At 35.7% G+C, this 19171-nt stretch overlaps 3 protein-coding genes and 1 long non-coding RNA gene across 5 annotated transcripts; all 4 read right to left on the reverse strand.

Annotated features, from left to right (window-relative positions):
- Window positions 1-133: 133 nt before the first annotated feature.
- On the reverse strand, window positions 134-2117 carry LOC311088612. The gene is made up of 3 exons (XR_014607537.1): window positions 1889-2117; window positions 1538-1630; window positions 134-700 (listed from the first exon to the last, which is right to left on the reverse strand). It is a non-coding gene; the product is annotated as an uncharacterized lncRNA (long non-coding RNA).
- Window positions 2118-3191: 1074 nt separating this feature from the next.
- LOC311088802 (cyclic AMP receptor-like protein A) lies at window positions 3192-10526 on the reverse strand. The gene is made up of 13 exons (XM_084123122.1): window positions 10351-10526; window positions 9472-9524; window positions 9331-9385; window positions 8388-8444; window positions 8162-8222; window positions 6170-6257; window positions 5995-6084; window positions 5865-5903; window positions 4855-4933; window positions 4428-4475; window positions 4254-4336; window positions 3931-4072; window positions 3192-3769 (listed from the first exon to the last, which is right to left on the reverse strand). The coding sequence occupies exons 1-13, from the start codon at window positions 10435-10437 to the stop codon at window positions 3593-3595; spliced, it is 1059 nt and encodes a 352-aa protein (XP_083979248.1). The 5' UTR covers window positions 10438-10526; the 3' UTR covers window positions 3192-3592.
- Window positions 10527-11403: 877 nt separating this feature from the next.
- On the reverse strand, window positions 11404-12858 carry mid1ip1a (MID1 interacting protein 1a). Its single transcript, XM_084121802.1, has one exon. It carries the CDS (start codon window positions 12565-12567, stop codon window positions 12109-12111), a length of 459 nt encoding a protein of 152 aa, XP_083977928.1. The 5' UTR covers window positions 12568-12858; the 3' UTR covers window positions 11404-12108.
- A 751-nt stretch (window positions 12859-13609) lies between these two features.
- otc (ornithine transcarbamylase) lies at window positions 13610-19161 on the reverse strand. Of its 2 annotated transcripts, XR_014607453.1 has the most exons (11): window positions 19029-19161; window positions 18287-18425; window positions 18105-18186; window positions 17885-17972; window positions 17645-17798; window positions 17455-17577; window positions 16646-16699; window positions 16242-16391; window positions 15923-16060; window positions 15661-15839; window positions 13610-15626 (listed from the first exon to the last, which is right to left on the reverse strand). XR_014607453.1 is itself a non-coding variant. In XM_084121814.1 (10 exons), exons 1-10 carry the CDS (start codon window positions 19118-19120, stop codon window positions 15780-15782), a joined length of 1080 nt encoding a protein of 359 aa, XP_083977940.1. In that variant the 5' UTR covers window positions 19121-19161; the 3' UTR covers window positions 13610-15779. The 2 variants fall into 2 exon arrangements, 1 of the variants encoding a protein (XP_083977940.1); XM_084121814.1 differs by having other exon boundaries at window positions 13610-15839.
- Between the last annotated feature and the right edge of the window lie 10 nt (window positions 19162-19171).

Raw genomic sequence — 19171 nt, forward strand, 5'->3', positions numbered from 1 at the left:
TGTGATGTCAACATTGAAATACAGAAGTGTGTTTATCTTATCAAAGAATAGAGGCTCGAGTGGACAGGTTAGAAGAAATGTTTATTACAAAAAAAATGTTGAGTAGTTTAGGAAGAACACGAGCAAACAAAAATTAGAGTTTCACAATTTTATTAGTTGTTTTTATCATAACAAACATGAAATTATTTTATAAATATCGTCAAAGTTACAGTGATACGTGTTCGTTCAGTTTGTTAGTGAGTATAAATGCAAAAGCTGCAGGTAAACATCAGATCTGAACCGCCCCTGAGACAGAGGTTGATGAACAGACCTTCATAAACTACAGCTGAAGGGGAAAAGAAAAAGAGAAAGAGCAAAGAGACAGAGCAAGTGTCGGCAACTGAGAATAAAGGTCACGCAAAGCAAAACTGGTCTGATATCAGATCTTTGTCACAATCTGCCTTCCGCTTCTGTAAAGTCTCTGTTGAAAAGACCGGCTTAGATGCCATTGTTGGAACACCAGAACACCAGCATGCAAAACACAACATATGCTGGTGTCCAGCGAGGCAGTTTTTTTTTCCAGATTTGCTTCTGCGTGACCTTTAACCTCAGGAACCACATGCCTGTATAGCTGTCTCTGTAGGTGCAGATGACCCAACAGCACCCTCAGACTCTGGAGCTGCCATTAATGCACTGTCTGACGCATTGCTCTTCTTTTTACCTGGAAACACACAAACAAGTCCGGCAACTTCAGTAACATTCGAAAACACCCTCTGTACATTCACATCTGATCTTTACAATGTGGAAAGAACTAATGCACTCTGATGTACTTTGCCTCATTCAGATAAGGCTATAGAGTAATAAAACACTGAGATACAATTTCACTCTATATAGGCCTACTTTCTTAATAGAGTGCAACAAGTGTGTTCCGGAAGTAAGAACTTCATTCATTTTCTCCACAAGGATATGAGGTATATATGGTATCTGCTTCTGCTGAAGCCATCAGTTTATTCATAAAATAATCGTGTTTAACAATGGAATTGCTGGTGAAAAATTACATTACCCATGAAGATCCTGTACAGAAAACTAAACTAAGATTGAGTCGGAAAAAAAGCAACACACTCCAAAATAGCTATTTAGCTCCGCCCACATCCATTAAGCACTGTGAATTTAATCGTTTTTAATTCGATTATGCTGTTCGCAATGCTTCATGGGATTGTAGTTCTTTCCCTCCCTACCGTTAAGTAGCCTACAGTATTGTACACTTGTACCTCTCTCTTTTTGTCCGATTTTCAAAAAGGTTTTTGCTTTTAATCAGAGTTTGTAGTGTTGTGATTCAACTTGTAGCTGATTGGCTTGGTTCATCGTTCATTTATAAAAAAAAGAAGAAAAAAAGTAAAAGAATAAAACGTTTTTTAAACTTCCGGAACCAACGCCACTGAAAAAGGGGGCGGCAACTGTTGCATTCCCCATGAGTTTCGTAACTTGTTATTCCTGTGAATTGACATTAATGTTTACTTTAAATAAAAATATATATTTATTTATAATGTAAACTCACCTTTAGCCAGGCTACATGGTGTGAGGACAGGTTGTTCTGTTTGCTCTCCCTCTTTAAGGGAAGCCCTGATCTTGCGCACCACATAGACGCTGGCTGTAAAGGAAATGTTGCAAGTCATCATACAAATACACAAAACACAAATCACTACACTGTGTCCTCATATAAAGCACAATTCCATATTACCACATGTGCAATTGTATGTACACGAAACAGTCAAGAAATGTAATACTTTTTTGTTCATGTTTGTTAATAAAAATATATATTCAATAATATTAACTATATAATAATAGGCTTTTATATCATATACAGGAAATAAATGTTAAAGGCTTATAAAGAACTAATAAGACATACCTTTTATCAGAAGTCATACCATGGTTTAGATAGAATGTAACGTTGGCTACAGTTTCTACTGTATTCGTTTCCTACCCAGCAATTTGCCTTGAAACACAAGCCTTGTTTACAGGTTATGGATGATACTGTTGTCTTTCCGGGAGTGCCCTGCCTAGTATGTAATGTTCGCCAGCTGATGTTATGAAAATATGTTACGTATGGTTACTGTTGCATGTATCATCAATTTTACAACGCACTCTTCACTGATTGGCTCCCTCGTCACTTACGAGGAGATGTTCACCAATCGCTGTTAAATGCGCTTAGATGATATAACACAACACAGCCAATCAGGAAAACAGAACAGCGAAATAACAGCTGTCCTTTTGCTTATAGTTTATTGAACACTTTAAATTATATTTATACACTTTTAGAATCAACTTTTTGGATTCTTATTTCATAAAGCAAGATATAGAGGGATAAATATAGTCTATTTCTGACGAGAATATAGTGTTCACACTTCTGTCCACACGGTGTCAGTATCGTTTAAATTAGGCTAGCTTTCGTAAGACAAAGTTACACAAACTTTATCACTTATATACTTTATATAAGTGATATGGCTGTTTATATCAAGGAGCTTTTCTAACGCTCTTATCATGGGAAGCATGTCTTACTCCACAGGGCTTTCTCATTAATCATCCTGATTTAAGTGCTGAGATTTAAAGGAGAACTCGGCAACTCTAGCGAACTCTAGTCACTTCTTCGCTGATTTTCCCTTTTGTTGTCGCATGTTTTCCCCACGAGCTCCCCCTACAGCTGTGGGGGGGTGTATATTTCACAACACGGTCGTAAAAAACTCACTTGCGGCGGCCTCCTCCCCCTCTCTACCGCTGCTCATGTGCGTTTGTTATGATCGGAGCAAGCCAACTGTATCGTGTGGAGCTATGTCTACCGAGGTGGGTAATCTGGTAATACATCATACATGCATGTGTGTTTATGTCGAATTGCCGTCAAGCAATTCGTGTTTCGCGCTCGTTCTCGTTCTCATTCTCGCTTCTCACGAGACTACCAATTTCTATCTTGCCGGGACGGTAGTGCCCAAGTTGCAAGGTTGGTTTTCCGCCTGGGAACGCTGGGGGGAGCGGGGAAAGTCACCAATATCACCAGAACAGGTTGTTTAACCATTCAAATGATTTCTAGACAGTTTTATTAAGTTAAAAAAGTTACCAAGTTCTCCTTTAATATCTAGAACTCACAGTTAATTAGCTCATTAACTAAAGTTAGAGTGCTAACTCGTTCTACTAGGCAAAAGACACGAACATGAGAGAAATGTTATTAGATTTTTATTAAAAATTTGTTGCATATGTAAACAATACAAAAATATATCATACATTTTCATAAATATGATAGTAAAACATGCTCAAATTTTCTCAAAGTATATAATGTCTGAAATATTCAGATGAATGAAAAGGCAGTCTTTAATTCCATTATTTACAACAAAATATATTACTTTCAGGTGGTAAACAGCTTGAATGAAAGCTTTCCCACATTAATACAGTACAAACAAATGTTATGATACTACCCATCATTAAAGGCAAAGGAAGACGTTCTATCAACCATTTTCTTTTTTCCAATAATCATAATACATATTTTAAAATGTCGAAATAAAAGCTGCAACAGAAACACTGAATGAAACTCTTCAAAGGCACACACATACACACTTCTTTTCTAAACACTTTCCAAGGGTCCCCTGTCTTTTAAGATCATGTTCGGACTGTAAAAGATGACATTGTTGTCCTCATCATCAGAATCGGAGTGTGTATCAAGGTCATGTGTGTATCTTACATTCGTGGCATGGTACTCTCCAATCCTTGTGCTGTCACACAGTCGAGACTGGATCGCCATCTGTGGAAAACGCATGTTACGTGAATAAGAGATTGAAATCAAACCGCACAAATGTGTTATGCTGCCTAGTAACCATAATGATACAGGAAGGGACTGTCTGACTGACATAAGAAGACCAATCACAGCCATCCATGGCTGAGACCAGTGAGTGTGAACTGTACCTTTATTCCTGTTGAACTCAGTTGACTCCAGGTGTCCTTACCGAAGACGAGAGCATTTGCAAGTCCATGCAATGGTGCACTGAGCACGTGCAGTAAAGTCAGAGAAAACACAGGGTCCTCTGGGTAAGCAGCATTATGAAGTCTGCAGAAATACACATGCAGATCATGCACACAAGCACACAGATGCATCCACAACTATAAGGTATGTGATCAGCTAACATGTGGGACACTTCATTTCAGAAAATATGGAAATCCATATAAATACAGATCACATCCATGAGGTTCAGTATGTTAAATATGGCAAAAAAAAAACGCACTGTTACCGATTTATGAGGGGGAAGATAGAGACGAGCAGATAGACAGAGGGATACCACTTCAACGGTCTGATCTCTTCAGCTAGAGAGATCTGCAGGAAGAAGTAATGATACATTACTGATGTATAAACCAGTGGATGGCAGGATTGTAATATCTGCACATGCACTAATACACACGCTTACCTTTCTCCTCTCTCTTTCAGGATTAAAGGTGCCTAACCAGGACCGCATCTGAAATAAAGACAGTAACTTTAAACATGCATTTACACTCCTAATGCGTGGATCATAATGTGGTGTGTACTGTACAATGTTCAATGTCCCCCCCATAAGACCTGTGCAGAGTACATGGGTGTCTGCACGTACATGAGCCTGTATAGCCTGATTTATTGCGTCAGTGACTGGAAGAAGCTGCCTGACGTGCAAAAAGTTCACTTTCAGCCTTAGCATGGCACGTCAGCATTACAGAGAACAGGGAAGAGAAATGCAAAGTGCTTTATTCAAGATGAATTTGAATTACACACCTAAGTTGGACCTACAATTGCCATGCAGTCAAATTTTGGAAGTAGCGGGACAATTTTTTAGTTGATGTTTGTGAGTCACATTCACTCACCCTCTCATTGGCCACACAGATGATTCGAGCATAACAGCAGATCATGAGGATAATCAGGCTAAACAGAGGGATGTACCATCTGCAAAAAACAACAACAAAGAAATACTTTACACCTCAAACAAGACAATACACAAACCGAGGCCTCAAGAAGTATTTGGACATTTACGTTCCCTAGATAGTGCACTTGTACTATCCTTCTTTACTACATTATATATTATGTATATATTACATTATATACATAATATATAATGTAATAATTACATAATATAGTACATTTAAAATATATGATTTTATATATATATATATATTTATAATTTGTCTAAAGTTTCAAATAAATCCCTAAAAACTCAAATCAATAATTTTTATAATATAATAATTTTCTTTATATTTGTAAAAGAAAAAAGTAAAATCAATAATTTTAAATGCTACAACTGAATTTAAGCATCACAACATTTTAAAAGACTTTAACAGTATGAAAAATGGATATTAATTTTTAGATTTGCTAAAGTTTTAACATTTAACATTATTAATAAGTTTTATTTTTAAAGATTACTTTTAAGTGATTGTTGGATGATGGAAAATGTCATGTAAATGTAAATATATGGAAAATTAGAATGAACAATTAAATATTTGATATATAAATATTGGCTAGTAACCAACATGGAAACAATATCTTGTGCATCCATATAAATATATTATATAGTTACGTAATGCAAAAGCATTCATGCATTTTAGGTGTCTAAATATATCTGTGGCCAGTGTTTACCAGTGTGTTCAATAACACGGCAATAAACTTTATATAATTAGAGTGAAAAATATTCTAAGCAGCTCCAGCATGCACAAAAACCTGTCAGATTGAGAACGGAAATTCCTGAGATTCAAATAGCATGAGGAGCTGCGTGAACCTCTGAAATGTGATGAAACTCATAACATAGTTACATTACTCCAACCCAGATTCATCCCTAGAAACAACACGCATTTCATACACATGCTGAACATTACAAACTTACATGCCAAACCTCCACCCAACATGATTATCTGTAATCCAACTGCAGGAAGAGAATGAGACAGAAAGGACTGATGACTACTGTAGTGATACAACTGCAATTAAGAATATATCAAAAATCAAAGGTCATATACCACCAGGCTCCAGCAGGACCGTAGTATCCAGCCATCAGTGGGAGAGTGGACATGAACAGAGGAACCCCCCACGCCACCACATGGTACGGTCTGAGAAGCACATGCAGATGTTAGGAATACACATATATAACACACAACTAAATTAGTTTTTTGTGTGTATTTTACATTGACTCACATCTCATAATGTTCAGTTCTGATTTCTCTCACCAGGTTCAGGTAGAGATTGAAAGTAATAAGACACACCCACACCAGTGCAGTCCAGTCTAAAGTCAAATACACATACCAAAAGTTGTTAAAGTCAAAAACTATAACAACAACAACAGCAATTTATCATGACATCAGTCTACAAATTCACATTTTATTCCCAATATCATACTGTACATTAGGGTGGCCCTTAAATGTACGAAAAAATTTTTTTTCCGTTTTTCTGCAGCCTGACCCTCTAGATTTGTTCCATTTATGCTAAAAACACCCCAGAAATTAAAAGGGGCAAAAATATTAATATTTAGAGGTAGCTCAAGCACATCAAAGTTCGCTGTTTTTGTAGGCAATTCTGCAAGTTAGCAAAATTCTTCATTCTAAAACGTTTAGCATTGAGCATTGTATTCAATACTATACACAGTTTGCAGAATGCATCAAATCACATAGCCTATTACTTGATCACAGTTCAATGTGAGTACTATATTAATTATTTAACCAAATATATCTTACACAACATACATTTGACTATTGTAAGATAACTGATGATACGCATCTTTTCAGATTTAGTCCAGGCAAAGTAACTAATTTTGGAGCCAAAAATAGAACTAATTGTAAAATAAATTTTTTGCAGCTTAGATCATTTCTATGAGGTGTCCAGAACAACATACTAAAAGTCCTAAGAAATCCTAGTTGAGGAAATATGTTAAATTCTCACCCATCCGAGATGTGTGCCAATAAGGCCAGGCAACAATACACCCCAATGGGGCTATTTTTTTCCTTTACTCCTATCAAAATGAAACTTTACACAATGAAAGTACCCATGAAGAGTCAAATTTTTTGTATTACAAGTTTCTTTGAAAATGAATTTGAATATGCAAATGAGCTATACACTAATCGAATATAGGTTACCCAAAATACACCCGCATAGGCTTAATTTTTTCCTTTACTGTAACTCCTACCACAATAAAACTTTACACAGTGAAAGTACACCTCATAGAAATGATCTAAGCTGCAAAAAAATTATTTTACAGTTAGTCTGTCGTAAAACGCTACTTTGCCTGGACTAAGTTTGCACAGTTCAAAGTCAGAGTTTCTTAACACCACGCATTTCTGTGAAAGTGGCTTCGTTAGCCCGTTGTTAACACAATTTATGCTTCTGCAAGAAATGCATAGAATATATTTTGTGCAAAATAGGTGTAAATTCAGAATTGCCATTAAATAAGCAAGTATGTAATTTAAATAGTTTAGATAAAATTAGGCAAGTGGTAATTATCACAAATTGAGCATAATAACTGATTATACAAAATTTCAACGTCATCGAGCCACCTCTAAATATTGTTCAAATGAGCTCATATTTTGCCTGAATTATTTTTTCATGTATTGGAACAACTTGAGGGGGTCAGACAATTATAAATCAAAACTTGAAAAATAAGGGCCACCTTACTGTACATGTTTTTTGTGGTGTGAATTTTTGGGTTTAAATGTCTTCTGCTAGTTAAATACATCAATGACCATAAATAATCTTATTATACCATGTCAGAATTGATGATCTGTTACTTTACATTAAAGGGATAGTTCACCCCAAAATGAAAATTCTGTTATTAATTAATCACCCTCAGGTCGTACCAAAACCATAAGACTTTCGTTCATTTCGGAAAACAAATTAAGATCATTGATGAAATCTGAGAGCTTTCTGTCCCTCTACTGACAGCTACGCAACTACCACTTTGACGATAAAAAAAAATCATAAAGAGATCGTAAAACTAATCAATGTGAATTAAGTGTTGTAGCCCAAATTTTCTGAAGAGACTCGATCACTTTATATGATGAACAGATTGAATTTAGGCTTTTATTCATTCTCAAATTTCATTAAAAATATTTTTTTTTCACAAGATGAACGAAAGAGGGGGAGTAATAAGACAGTACACATATAAACAAACATCTTTTGATCAGTTGCCAAATTTACCAAAATATGTGAGCCACCACGCTTGAAAATTACACAGAGAACCCTCTGGATGAGACTCTCCCTGCAGGTGAGAGGAAAAGAAAAGGTGCAATGAAATAAAGTTATTAAAGAGGGATAAAAAAAAAAAAACATGTATGTTTTCAACATACATTAGTTTGAATAATTACTCTGCCTGCATATGTATCTCTCTCTCAAACATACACACAAATTAATAAACATAACTTACCATAACATATGCAACACTGTCAAAAAATGCTGCTACTGTCAGACTGACTACCATTTTCTGAAAAAAAAAGGAAAGGAGAGAGATTATAACAAAGATAAAGAGATACAATGTTATTTAAAATAATCAACAATATGACAGAATATTACTAGAACTTTACTGAATTTTAAATTATGTTGGGTAATTACACTACCATTCCAAAGTTTGGAGTTGTTTATGTTTTTGAACGAACTCTTCAACCAGACTGCACTTTTCAGTTTAAAATAACAGTTTACAGTAACACTTTATTTTGATGGTCCCTTGTGAACATTCTGTTGACTATAAGTAACTTTGCAACTACATGTCAACTAACTCTCATTAGAATATTAGTAGACTGTCTGCTTAATATCTGCTAACTCTTTATTGCGATGGTCCTCCAACAGACATTCTACTGACTATAAGTAACTTTGCAACTACATGTCAACTTATTCTAACCCTAACCCAACTAGTCTACTAATACTCTTTTTTTAATCTACTAATACTCTACTAACTCTCTAATGAGTGTTAGCAGACATGTAGGTGCAATGTTACTTATTGTCAACAGAACGTGTTAAAGGGACCATCAAAATAAAGTGAAACCCGGTTTACTATTTTAATACATTTTAAAAAGATGTATATTCCTGTGATGGAAAAACAAAATTTACTCCAGTCTTCAATATGTTCTAATAATTCCAATATTCTGATTTGTTGTACAAGAAACATTTTATTATTATTATCTTCAACAGTTGTGCCACTTTTTTTTTGTAACAAAACATCTTTACTGTCACTTTTGCTAAATATAACGCACCCTTGCTGAATAGTATTAATTTGAAGAAAAAAATTAATAAATAAAAAAGATCTCACTGCCACCAAACATTTGAACAGTAGTGTATGTATCTTGGCAATTCAAATCAAACACACACTGTACCTGAGCCAAAGAGTTATATCTGCGCAGCAGCCATATCACAAAGAGCATGAAAAAGCTACAGATAGGACATTTTAAGTTAGTTAAGAATGTTCAAAAGTCACTTTAAAACAAAGAAGTTCTGTGCAATATAAATCGACTCACCATGCCACTAATGAAAATGTCCCTGTGGCTCTTTTCACTTTAAGAATCACATCCTGAGGATTAAAATACATACATAAAAATATAATGAAAACTAAAATGACAATAAGGAAGGAAAGGTTATATGACATTTAAGGGATAGTTCACCCAAAAATTTAAATGATCTCATCATTTACTCACCCTCGTGTTGTCTTAAACCTGTTTGAGTTTCTTATTTCTTTTTAAAGCAAAGGAAGGTATTTTGTACCATTGACTTCCATAGATTTTTTTTTCCATACTATGGAAGACAATGGTGTCCCACAACCGTGTGGTTACAAACATTCCTCCAAATGTATTATTTTGTGTTCAGCAGAAAAAAAACAAATTCATACAGGTTTGGAACAACTTGAGGGCGAATAAATGTTGACAGAATTTTCATTTTTGGGTGAACTTTAATTGAAATTCCATGAAGTGCTACAGAAGAACGCTTTCAAAAGCACGTTCACATATTTTTTCTTTTCATTTTAAATAGACGTCTTGATTCTCCTATATTTCTTTACATTTTTAACACTATATAGTTCTTTTAGACACTTTGCAACCATTCACCAAAGAAATGTAAACCATTTTCCTGCTCGTGTGTTGGGTGGTTTGTCCCATCACAACTCAACAAGTAATTTATTTACAAATGAACTTACCTCACCATGAGCCATTTAATATACTTTCCACAAGAATGTTTAACTAAAATTAAACGATTATCAATCACCATACTTTCTTACTTTCACGTCTAGGAGTAAACTACTAGTGAAAATCATCATGCCTGGAAAGGATGATGTCATGTTGTGATTAGCATGAGGGCTAAAAAAGTTAGCATTACATTAATTTTTAAAACAAGTTTACACTTACACATCGATAGTCGTCGGGCGCTGTGTTAAAGAAAGTACAGCGGGAGCTGCTAGTGTTGTTAACCTGGACTGGATGCTCATCTCCCATAATTACTCTTCCTTCTTACCAACTAATATTTTGATGTGGAAACGCACATGATGAGAACACCACATCATCCCCATTGACACGTAAGGCGTGCACACTGGGACAAACAACACAATATACGAAACGCGATTAAGTTAAGTTGATTAAATTACTGCCAGTAGCTTTCATATAAACATTATATTTTCTGCTGTTGTTTATACAGTGAAGTCATGTTATTGATTAATTAATATTATTTTAATTAAAATAAATGGATAAGACTATTCAGCGTATCTGTTATATTGATAGGCTATTTATTCATTTTGTGGAATAGTGTGTATGTCTTATGTTTTCATAACAAGGTATGAAACATTTAGTAGAGTGAAAGCAAGGTGATTTAGATTCATCCAATGAACATAGTGTGGCAGTTCACTTTGTCAAAATGTTTGTTTAGGTTTAGGTCCAAAAAAGAAGAATCTTTGGTATCTTTGAACAATAAGTCATTGTGCAATAAAAACTTCAGTTACATTTAAATACATTATTAAATTTGATCAGTCCAGTCGAGCCGTACCTTCCACAGATTTGTAGGTTGTACAGACCCTCAAAATATATGTGAAGGTCTATTTATAGACCTTCTGCACAAAAAAAAAGAAGGAAAAAAAAGAATTATGAACATAAATAATCTTTGTAAGAGAAATAATCTGATTAATTGCACAGGTCTCACTTAACGTACATATATGTACACGCATACACATAGGCTACTAAATAGAAATTGAAATGGTAAATGGGAATTTCATTTTATTAGATTAAATTAGAACGGATTATTATTTTGTGTCATTATCCCTAATCCATCAGTCTCAGAAATGAAAGTTATTTAAATTATAGGCTTTTGTAAGAACTAAGGAATGAGGAGTATGTAGGCTACATGGTGCAGGGTGTGTGTGCGCCACAGATAAACAGATTGTGATAACCACAGATAAACAACCACAGATATTCAAATTACAAAAGTTTATTTTGTTATAAAAAACCAATTCAATATAAAACACAGACAATGTTTTTATCATATTGGCATTTAGGCACAATTTAACCCAGAATCTCATGGAACTCATCATGACACACACAAGCAGTGATTTTCAGAGTTGTCCACGTCATTGATTCACAGGATGATTCACAGATAGTTTCAGTGTCATTAACAGGAAACGTTGCAGGAGTTTTCTACAGAGTTTCTGCTTCATCTACAGGAATATTCACATAAACAAACTATCATACATTTAGTTCTTAAAGTCATCAGTCCTCTGGAACACACAGTAACATCATAGGACAACAACTTTAAAGAAGAATGAAAAAATAAAAGCTTTCAATTATACATAATCCATAAATAGATTTAAATATCAAGGTAAGGCATGGCAGCCAGCCATTTGAACGGAGATTTTGTTTTGTTTTGTAAAAAAGGGAAACTGCCAGTGCAAATATAACGTCATAAGACAGGAAGCATGCCCTTACAATTACAATTTGTCAGTGATCAACACAAATACTACAAAACCCAGTTCCCCCTCTCGCTTTGCCTTGCACTTTAACTTTTGACAGTTTAACATCTGTTCGGTCAGTCCCTTTTGTCTCTTCCACAAAGTCAGAATAGATCATATTAGATCAGAATTGTTCATCATGTTCAAAGACATGGATCCTTCATGATGCAGTTCACTGTCCCCAGCCAGCAATGCCAATCTCCTGCTTGTATCGGTTGGTCAGGTTGTTGGCTTGGCTTGTAAGTTTGGACAGCACCCCATGCAAGCCCTTCAGATGGTACTGCAGGAGCTGCTCCAGATCCGTGTCGCTGTCCGGTTCCGTGCGCACTGGCTCCGGCGCAGGAGAGTCTTTCTTGCGCCTCTGCTCCTCTGCGCGCAAGACACCCCATTCGATGTTGTTCCGGATGGACTTGAGCTGGCTGTAATAGCTGTACATGTCGTCCTCAGCATCCCGCAGATAGCTACCCATGACATTGGTTAGCTTCTGTTCCTCGTTCTGTTGGTCCAGCGGCACATCTCTCAGCAGGCTTGGCACCATGACCGTCTGGTCCATGTTGTTGACGGCGCCGATGAAGCGGTTCATTGCCGTGAAGAGAGCGTTCTTCTGGCTGAGGGGTTCGGACATCTGCATTTTGGTGGATTATGGTGGTTAATTCGAGAGTAGTTTACTCTGTATGTTTCTCTCTGGCGTGTTTAGCTTAGTTCTGAACATCTGCATTCCTTTATTCCTTATATAGCAGACGTTTCTAGCTCCTGGGCGTGACCGAAACCTGTTGATCTGGTCTGGGATGTCAGGTCGGACACAAACCAGATTCCGAACAGCAAGACAGAAACCACCTCACGGCCCATAGATACACAGGGAGCGGCACAAAAGTGCATGGATCAATTTGTTGCATAATTATTTAAGCTACATAGCCTACATAGGCCTACTTAATAAAAAACGAAATTCTGCTGTGAGGGCATGTGAAATGTTGTTGCACCAAACTGGACTTTGATTTTCAAGATTTAAGTTGATTTTCAAGATTTTTAGACGCAAATAGCCTGTTAATATAGGTCTAGTTCTATAGGCTATATAAATGAACGGTCATAGCAGGCTAACAACATTAATAAGGGTTAAAATATCCCTTTTTGAGCAAGTAACATAGGATAGGCCTACTATGTCCCTTGATAACAAAATCTAATCTTTAGAATTCTTTTCTGATTAGTAACATATTGATGCCAAAAGTTGAATGCTTAAGTTATGAATAGGCCTATTAATGTTTGAAGTCATTATCATGCCACACAAGCAAAAATGAATGAAACCAACAGGAAGGAAAAACACAAACATATGAGATTCTATCTCAGTTGTGTCTTCCAGGTGGCAATTGAGATAGAGAGAAAGAAACTTTTGCTTTAATCTTGTTACAGTTTTCTCCTAAAGAAGAGTCTTCTGTTGAGTATTAGAAGAGTTCTCAACAATGTCTCAAACTGCCAAGATTTTGCCATAACTGATGTGCAGTCTCAACATTAGAAGATTTTGGTATAAACTATTTAAACATTTCTCAACAGATTTCCATTTATCCAAATGAACATCTGAGAGAAAGCTGATCCTAATGGAACATACAGTGATTGAGAACTCAATTAATGTCTCCTGAGCTAAAAAAGACCAACCGTATAATGATTTGCTCTGAAAAAAAACAAAAACAATGATTCGTCTGCAAGGTTGATTTATTCATCAAACTATTGAAACATTACATTTCATTAATACTTTATAAGTTGACAAGATGTCTTATTTGTGTCCTTAAAATGGGTTTGGGGGCATGTTTCTGCTTTCCACTTTATGGACTTGTAAAATGCCCTGAAACTGTCCCTTCTGGCCTGTAAAATTAATCTGAATGCCCAGAAGGGATTTGGTTTGCTGTCCAATTCAACAAATTAACACAAGAGGATTATTCAGGTGTAAATGAAACGATTAGAATGCTAATCTTCTATTTATGTTATAGTTAAAAAGGTTTCTCTTTTCACACATATATCTGTAAGAAATCACAAGGTCTTATTTCGATATTTGGTTTTCTTGGAATAGCTATCATATACTGCATGTACGATAACCCATACATCCAAAAACTAAAACACACACTCTGGCCTAATAAGGTCGCCACAAAAGGGTCAAACCAGATACGATAAGAGATAAGATCACATCAAGGTTTCAGTTAAAATAATTGTGCATACCAAGTCATAAAAAGGGAATGAGAAACCTTTGCAATGACTAGAATGTCTCGGATGATTTAAAAACCTGTTCTTCTGCTCTGCCTCTCACCTCCACCCTTGTTCTAGGTCCATCTATGCCTCACCCCAAGAATCAGAGAATTGTACCATTGTAAATGTATGATTTGAAAAAGTGTACCAACATTGTCTCTTTTTCAAGCAATGTGAAACTTCATTGTTGTTAGTTTCAGTCTAAACCTCCCCTATACATCTTTTGACTATTTTGGGCATGAATAAATGAAAATGTATTTGAAATTAAAAATACAAAATACCTCAGCTGAAATGTATCAAAATAAAATACCACGTGGAAAAAAAGAATGTAAATACAATACAATATTTAGTATTTTCAAAATTCAGTGAATTATCACTATTAACTCATGCCTACTAAAAGCTGCACGTATTAGTATACCGCAATATATAAAAAATATAGAACAAGTTAAATTGATTCACTCTATATATTACCAACATGATACAGTATATATCATCATATCTCCCAGTCCTAGCAAACAGTAATGCTTGAACAAATTTGACTAGCAGATTGATAAAACAAATAACCTATTAACTATCAAGACTGACTGGCTAACACTATTTTTCCCCTTGCCAGTGCTCTTTTATTCCTTCATGTTAACTGAAGGTAAATCTGAATAATGCTGAGATTTAAACTTAATCAACAAGTATTGACCATGACATCGTCACCTTATCTTATTCCTTATTAATGCAGAAAATTCGCTAACTCAATGCTAGAGGGAGTTGTACAGCTGCAGCTCACATGCAGGAAAGTTGGGGTTGGGGGGGCTGAACTAGTTTATAGTTGATTTTGTATTTCAAATATGTATTTTTTTATACATGTATCTGAAATACTGCCCATCCCTGTGCATATCAGTCTGATCTCAGTCTGATCTGAAACTGCAGGGCAGCTGCCCTGCAACAACCAAACCATGCACACCATTCCACATTCATGCTAAAACACACACATTTCTTTTTATGATAAGATCAGGCATAACATGAAAATACCACAGTGGTTTTAAATGCATGCCCACACTCTGAATCATGTTACACTGCTGGACTCATTGTAGTATACTTGTATTTCTGTCCTGTGCAGAGTTAGACATACAAGGGATGACCTATCTGTTATGTAAAATGTTTCTAAGCAATTTAAGGTGACATGAATGCTGCATCACATAATTACATATAAACCCAAAGAGATACAATAACGGCCATTATACAAAAAGAAAATGAATAGCATTATTTATTTATTTCGCTTAGTGCACTTTGCAACCCATTTCTGTTGTAAAAAAAATTGCAGTGTCCATCTGACCCCTTGTAATTTAAAGAAATCAGAACATATCAAATGTTTTATACATACCATTTCACACGTCACAGCACCCTCTATAGGTCATAAAGGTATTTGCACAACTGAAATACTTGAATAATTTGTTGTGAAAAGTATTTTTTTTATACAATTAATCGATGAATTCATGAATTATTTCTCTATTAAACCCCCCATTTTCAAAGATTTTTGAGACACATTATTGATACAAAAGCAGATGATGACAGTGTTCTGCTGGTTTAGGTTTTTTGTTATGTTTTTCTAATTTTTTAAAATTTGAGTTTGGGAATTTGCGGCCTATAGTCTGTCAGGATGCACACCATCAAACCCTGAAGAAAACACATAGAAACATTACTTAACAAACATAAATGCATTATTAATGCTCACATCTTTACATATAGGTACACTTTACCATAATGGTCCACTTGCGGTTCTCAGCTTCTGTAAACACGAGGGAACGGGGTGAGTAGAAAACTTCATCGTCTACTTCCTCTGCTTTACGTGGGAGACAGTGTAGAAACGTCCAGTCTGGTGCAGCCACACTTCCTGCCTGTCAACAATTCAACAGAAACATAAAATAAACTGCATAACACTATTCAGAAGCAAGTTTTTAATTTCCACAACAAGTCTGCATATAAATGCATTATAATTCAGAGGAAATCATACTAACATAATGGAATGAAAAGTCTAAACTAGATCAAACTAGACAAAGTTGATGGATGTTTGTCAACCTGCATTGTGATCTGGTAACCATGGAAATCTTTCAGTCTCTTCTTCTTCTCCTCCTCTTGGCCCATGCTCACCCAAGTGTCAGTAACCAGCACATTACTGCCCCGTGCTGCCTCCACTGGATCCGTCAGGAATTGCAACTTGGTACCAAACTATTGCATGGATATCATGATTAGCTAAACATTGCATTTACTGTACATACTATACATAAGCTAGTGAACAAAAAGAAATCTATAAAACACTTTTGCACAGATTTATTTTGTTGTTAAAGGCAATTATTAAAGAATCATTTCACATACATAGACAAACACAAATGCCTATAATGCAAATGCTTGGTATAAAGCATTCCTTATAAAGATAAAGCAGACATTATAAAGAGACAATTGTATTGTAGGGTAGTCTATACCTGCTTAGATAGACGCTGAGCCTCTTGAGTGACGTTAGCATCTGGCTCATAACCCTAAAAATAAGAGGTTAATTTAGGAAAAATCATTTCAGAGTGGTGCGAATTAAAATAAATAAATACAATACACACACACACACACACACACACACACACACACACACACACACACACACACACACACACACACACACACACACACACACACACACACACACAGAGGGTGTTTAGTCCAGTTAGACTAAAGTGTAGCTCTCCTTCAGGGAAAGAATGTATTATCTTGATGTTTTGAGAGGACTCTCCTGTTTATAGCTAGAGCCTGGCCAAATCCAACCTTGGAAAAGCTGTGTCGGTGTGTGTGTTAGTCTTTTTGGTTACAGATTAAGGAATCACTGGCATTATTGGAGTTGTTGTTCTGGACATGCTGGCGCCCAGCAACCCAAATCTGCGACCAGAAAGATCACAACGTGCCTAACTTCAAGGTCCGAGTTTCAGCTGTATAATCTATGGAGATATGTTTCAGTCGAGGTATATGTGTGGAAAATTACTATGTTTATATTTTTCTTAGCCAATGAGAATCACTGAACCTGAAGCAAGGACGTAGCTTAGACCTTGGTGAAGGGTATAACTGCTGTGATCTTTGTAACTGTAAGCGGGGCGGCCTACAAACTCCTGTGTGAGTCTTGAAGCTGACTTCTGCTGATGAAACTATCTTCAGTAAAACTTTTCTTCAATTTATTATAATTCTGAACACAAGACAGGAAGAGTGACAGTATGCACGTATATGACACAGTTCTGAAAGTGGCGCAAACCTTGGGTGTGGCCACTTTTAGATTGACACCTAGTTTAGCCACTGACATCATGAAGGAGTGAAGAACGTTGTTTCCATCACCTATCCAAGCCAGAGTGAGGCCTTTTAATGAGCCGTAGTGCTCCTTTAAGAGAGAAAAAAAACACATGAGTGAATGTACTTCAGTTTATGTATGTGTAAGTGTTTTGTACCTGCAGTGTCAGTAGGTCAGCCAGAATCTGTACAGGGTGGTAGAGTTCAGACAGGCCATTGATGATTGGTATAGAAGCGTCTTTATCCAGGAGCTCCAGAGATGAGTGACTATACACCCGAGCTAACACGATATCAGCCAAACCAGAAAGCACCCTGCCATACATACCCACATTTAAGACCATGTCAAGGCCTCACAGTATTGAGTCTAAGCATTGTTTACAATGTGTTTAAATTCAGACCTGGCCGTGTCTGTGGTGCTTTCATTGATGCCTAGATGAATATCTTGGGGTGTCAGAAAACATGGATGGCCACCCAACAGAGAGAAGCCTAGTGAAAAAGAGAGAGAGAAACTGTCTATGTGTCAAATCCTTTGTTCTGTATCATTCTATTCATTCATTTTGTTCAGAGACCGCACTGATAAATACAAGCCCTTTCACAAGCTTGAATACTGATTGGCACCTGTTTCAGTGGACATGCGGGTCCTAGTGCTCCTCTTTTCAAATATCATGGCGATAGATTTGCCTTGAAGTAATGGGACATACTGTACATAAAAAGAGGAATAAATGAACATTGTTTATAAGTTCTGAAATGGTGAGATTTCCAATCAGTAAGTTCAGTAGTTGCAGTATATTGTGCAGTACCTCGCCCCTGTGCTTTATTCGATGCTTTAGGTCAGCAGAAACCCACAGGATATGTTTAATTTCCTCTGCATTAAAGTCCTTTAGTGTTAGAAAGCTGCTGCCCTTCAAGTTAACGCTCTTCAACGTTGCTTTTCCTACTCTGTGGACATGAAATACGCATGATACAGACGGAAAACTGCTTGAATATTAGAAAAAAAGAAGAGAAAAGACACTTTATGAAAATAGTTAATGTAAAACAACATTTTAAATAACATTTTCAAATTATTATTTAGATTTCATGACGTCATAAATTGAAAGAATAAATTGTATAGGTTATTTCTCTATATAAATATATATAAAATATATATAAATGGTTAAAAACTTCAAAAGTATCAGAATCTAAAGAATACATGTTCCTTTATGAAAATATATAAATTCAGGAAAAATGTTAAATGTTAATGTTTTGTTAAAATATCAGTGTTATTGGCCAATTACTCATTAATTAAATGTATTAATTAAAATGTAAGTACTCTTTTTTTTTTTTGCTTAACAGATCAGCATGTTACTATACATTAAAATGAGAACATTATTCAAACTTTCACGACACTCATGATGACTTCTTAATATTTAAATTAATTGTCTGTTGTTGAGCATTATGAAATTTAATAATATTTGTTAATATTAATGATGAATAAAATTATTAATTAATTTGTTAAACAGCAGCAAACCATTTTTCTTGTTTATGGCAAACTTTGGGACTCACCTTAAATTCCTGCTCTGGCAAAATCTTGCAAATTTCAGACTACAATATATTCTGTTTTTGAGAGCAAACATTTTACTAACATATGAAAACATATAAAGCTCAAAGCTGGCACAACCAAATTAATGCATTTCCACGTGCTCCCT

The sequence above is a fragment of the Abramis brama genome, assembly GCF_963993115.1.
Source record: "Abramis brama genome assembly, chromosome: 8".
NCBI classification, from domain to species: domain Eukaryota; kingdom Metazoa; phylum Chordata; class Actinopteri; order Cypriniformes; family Leuciscidae; genus Abramis; species Abramis brama.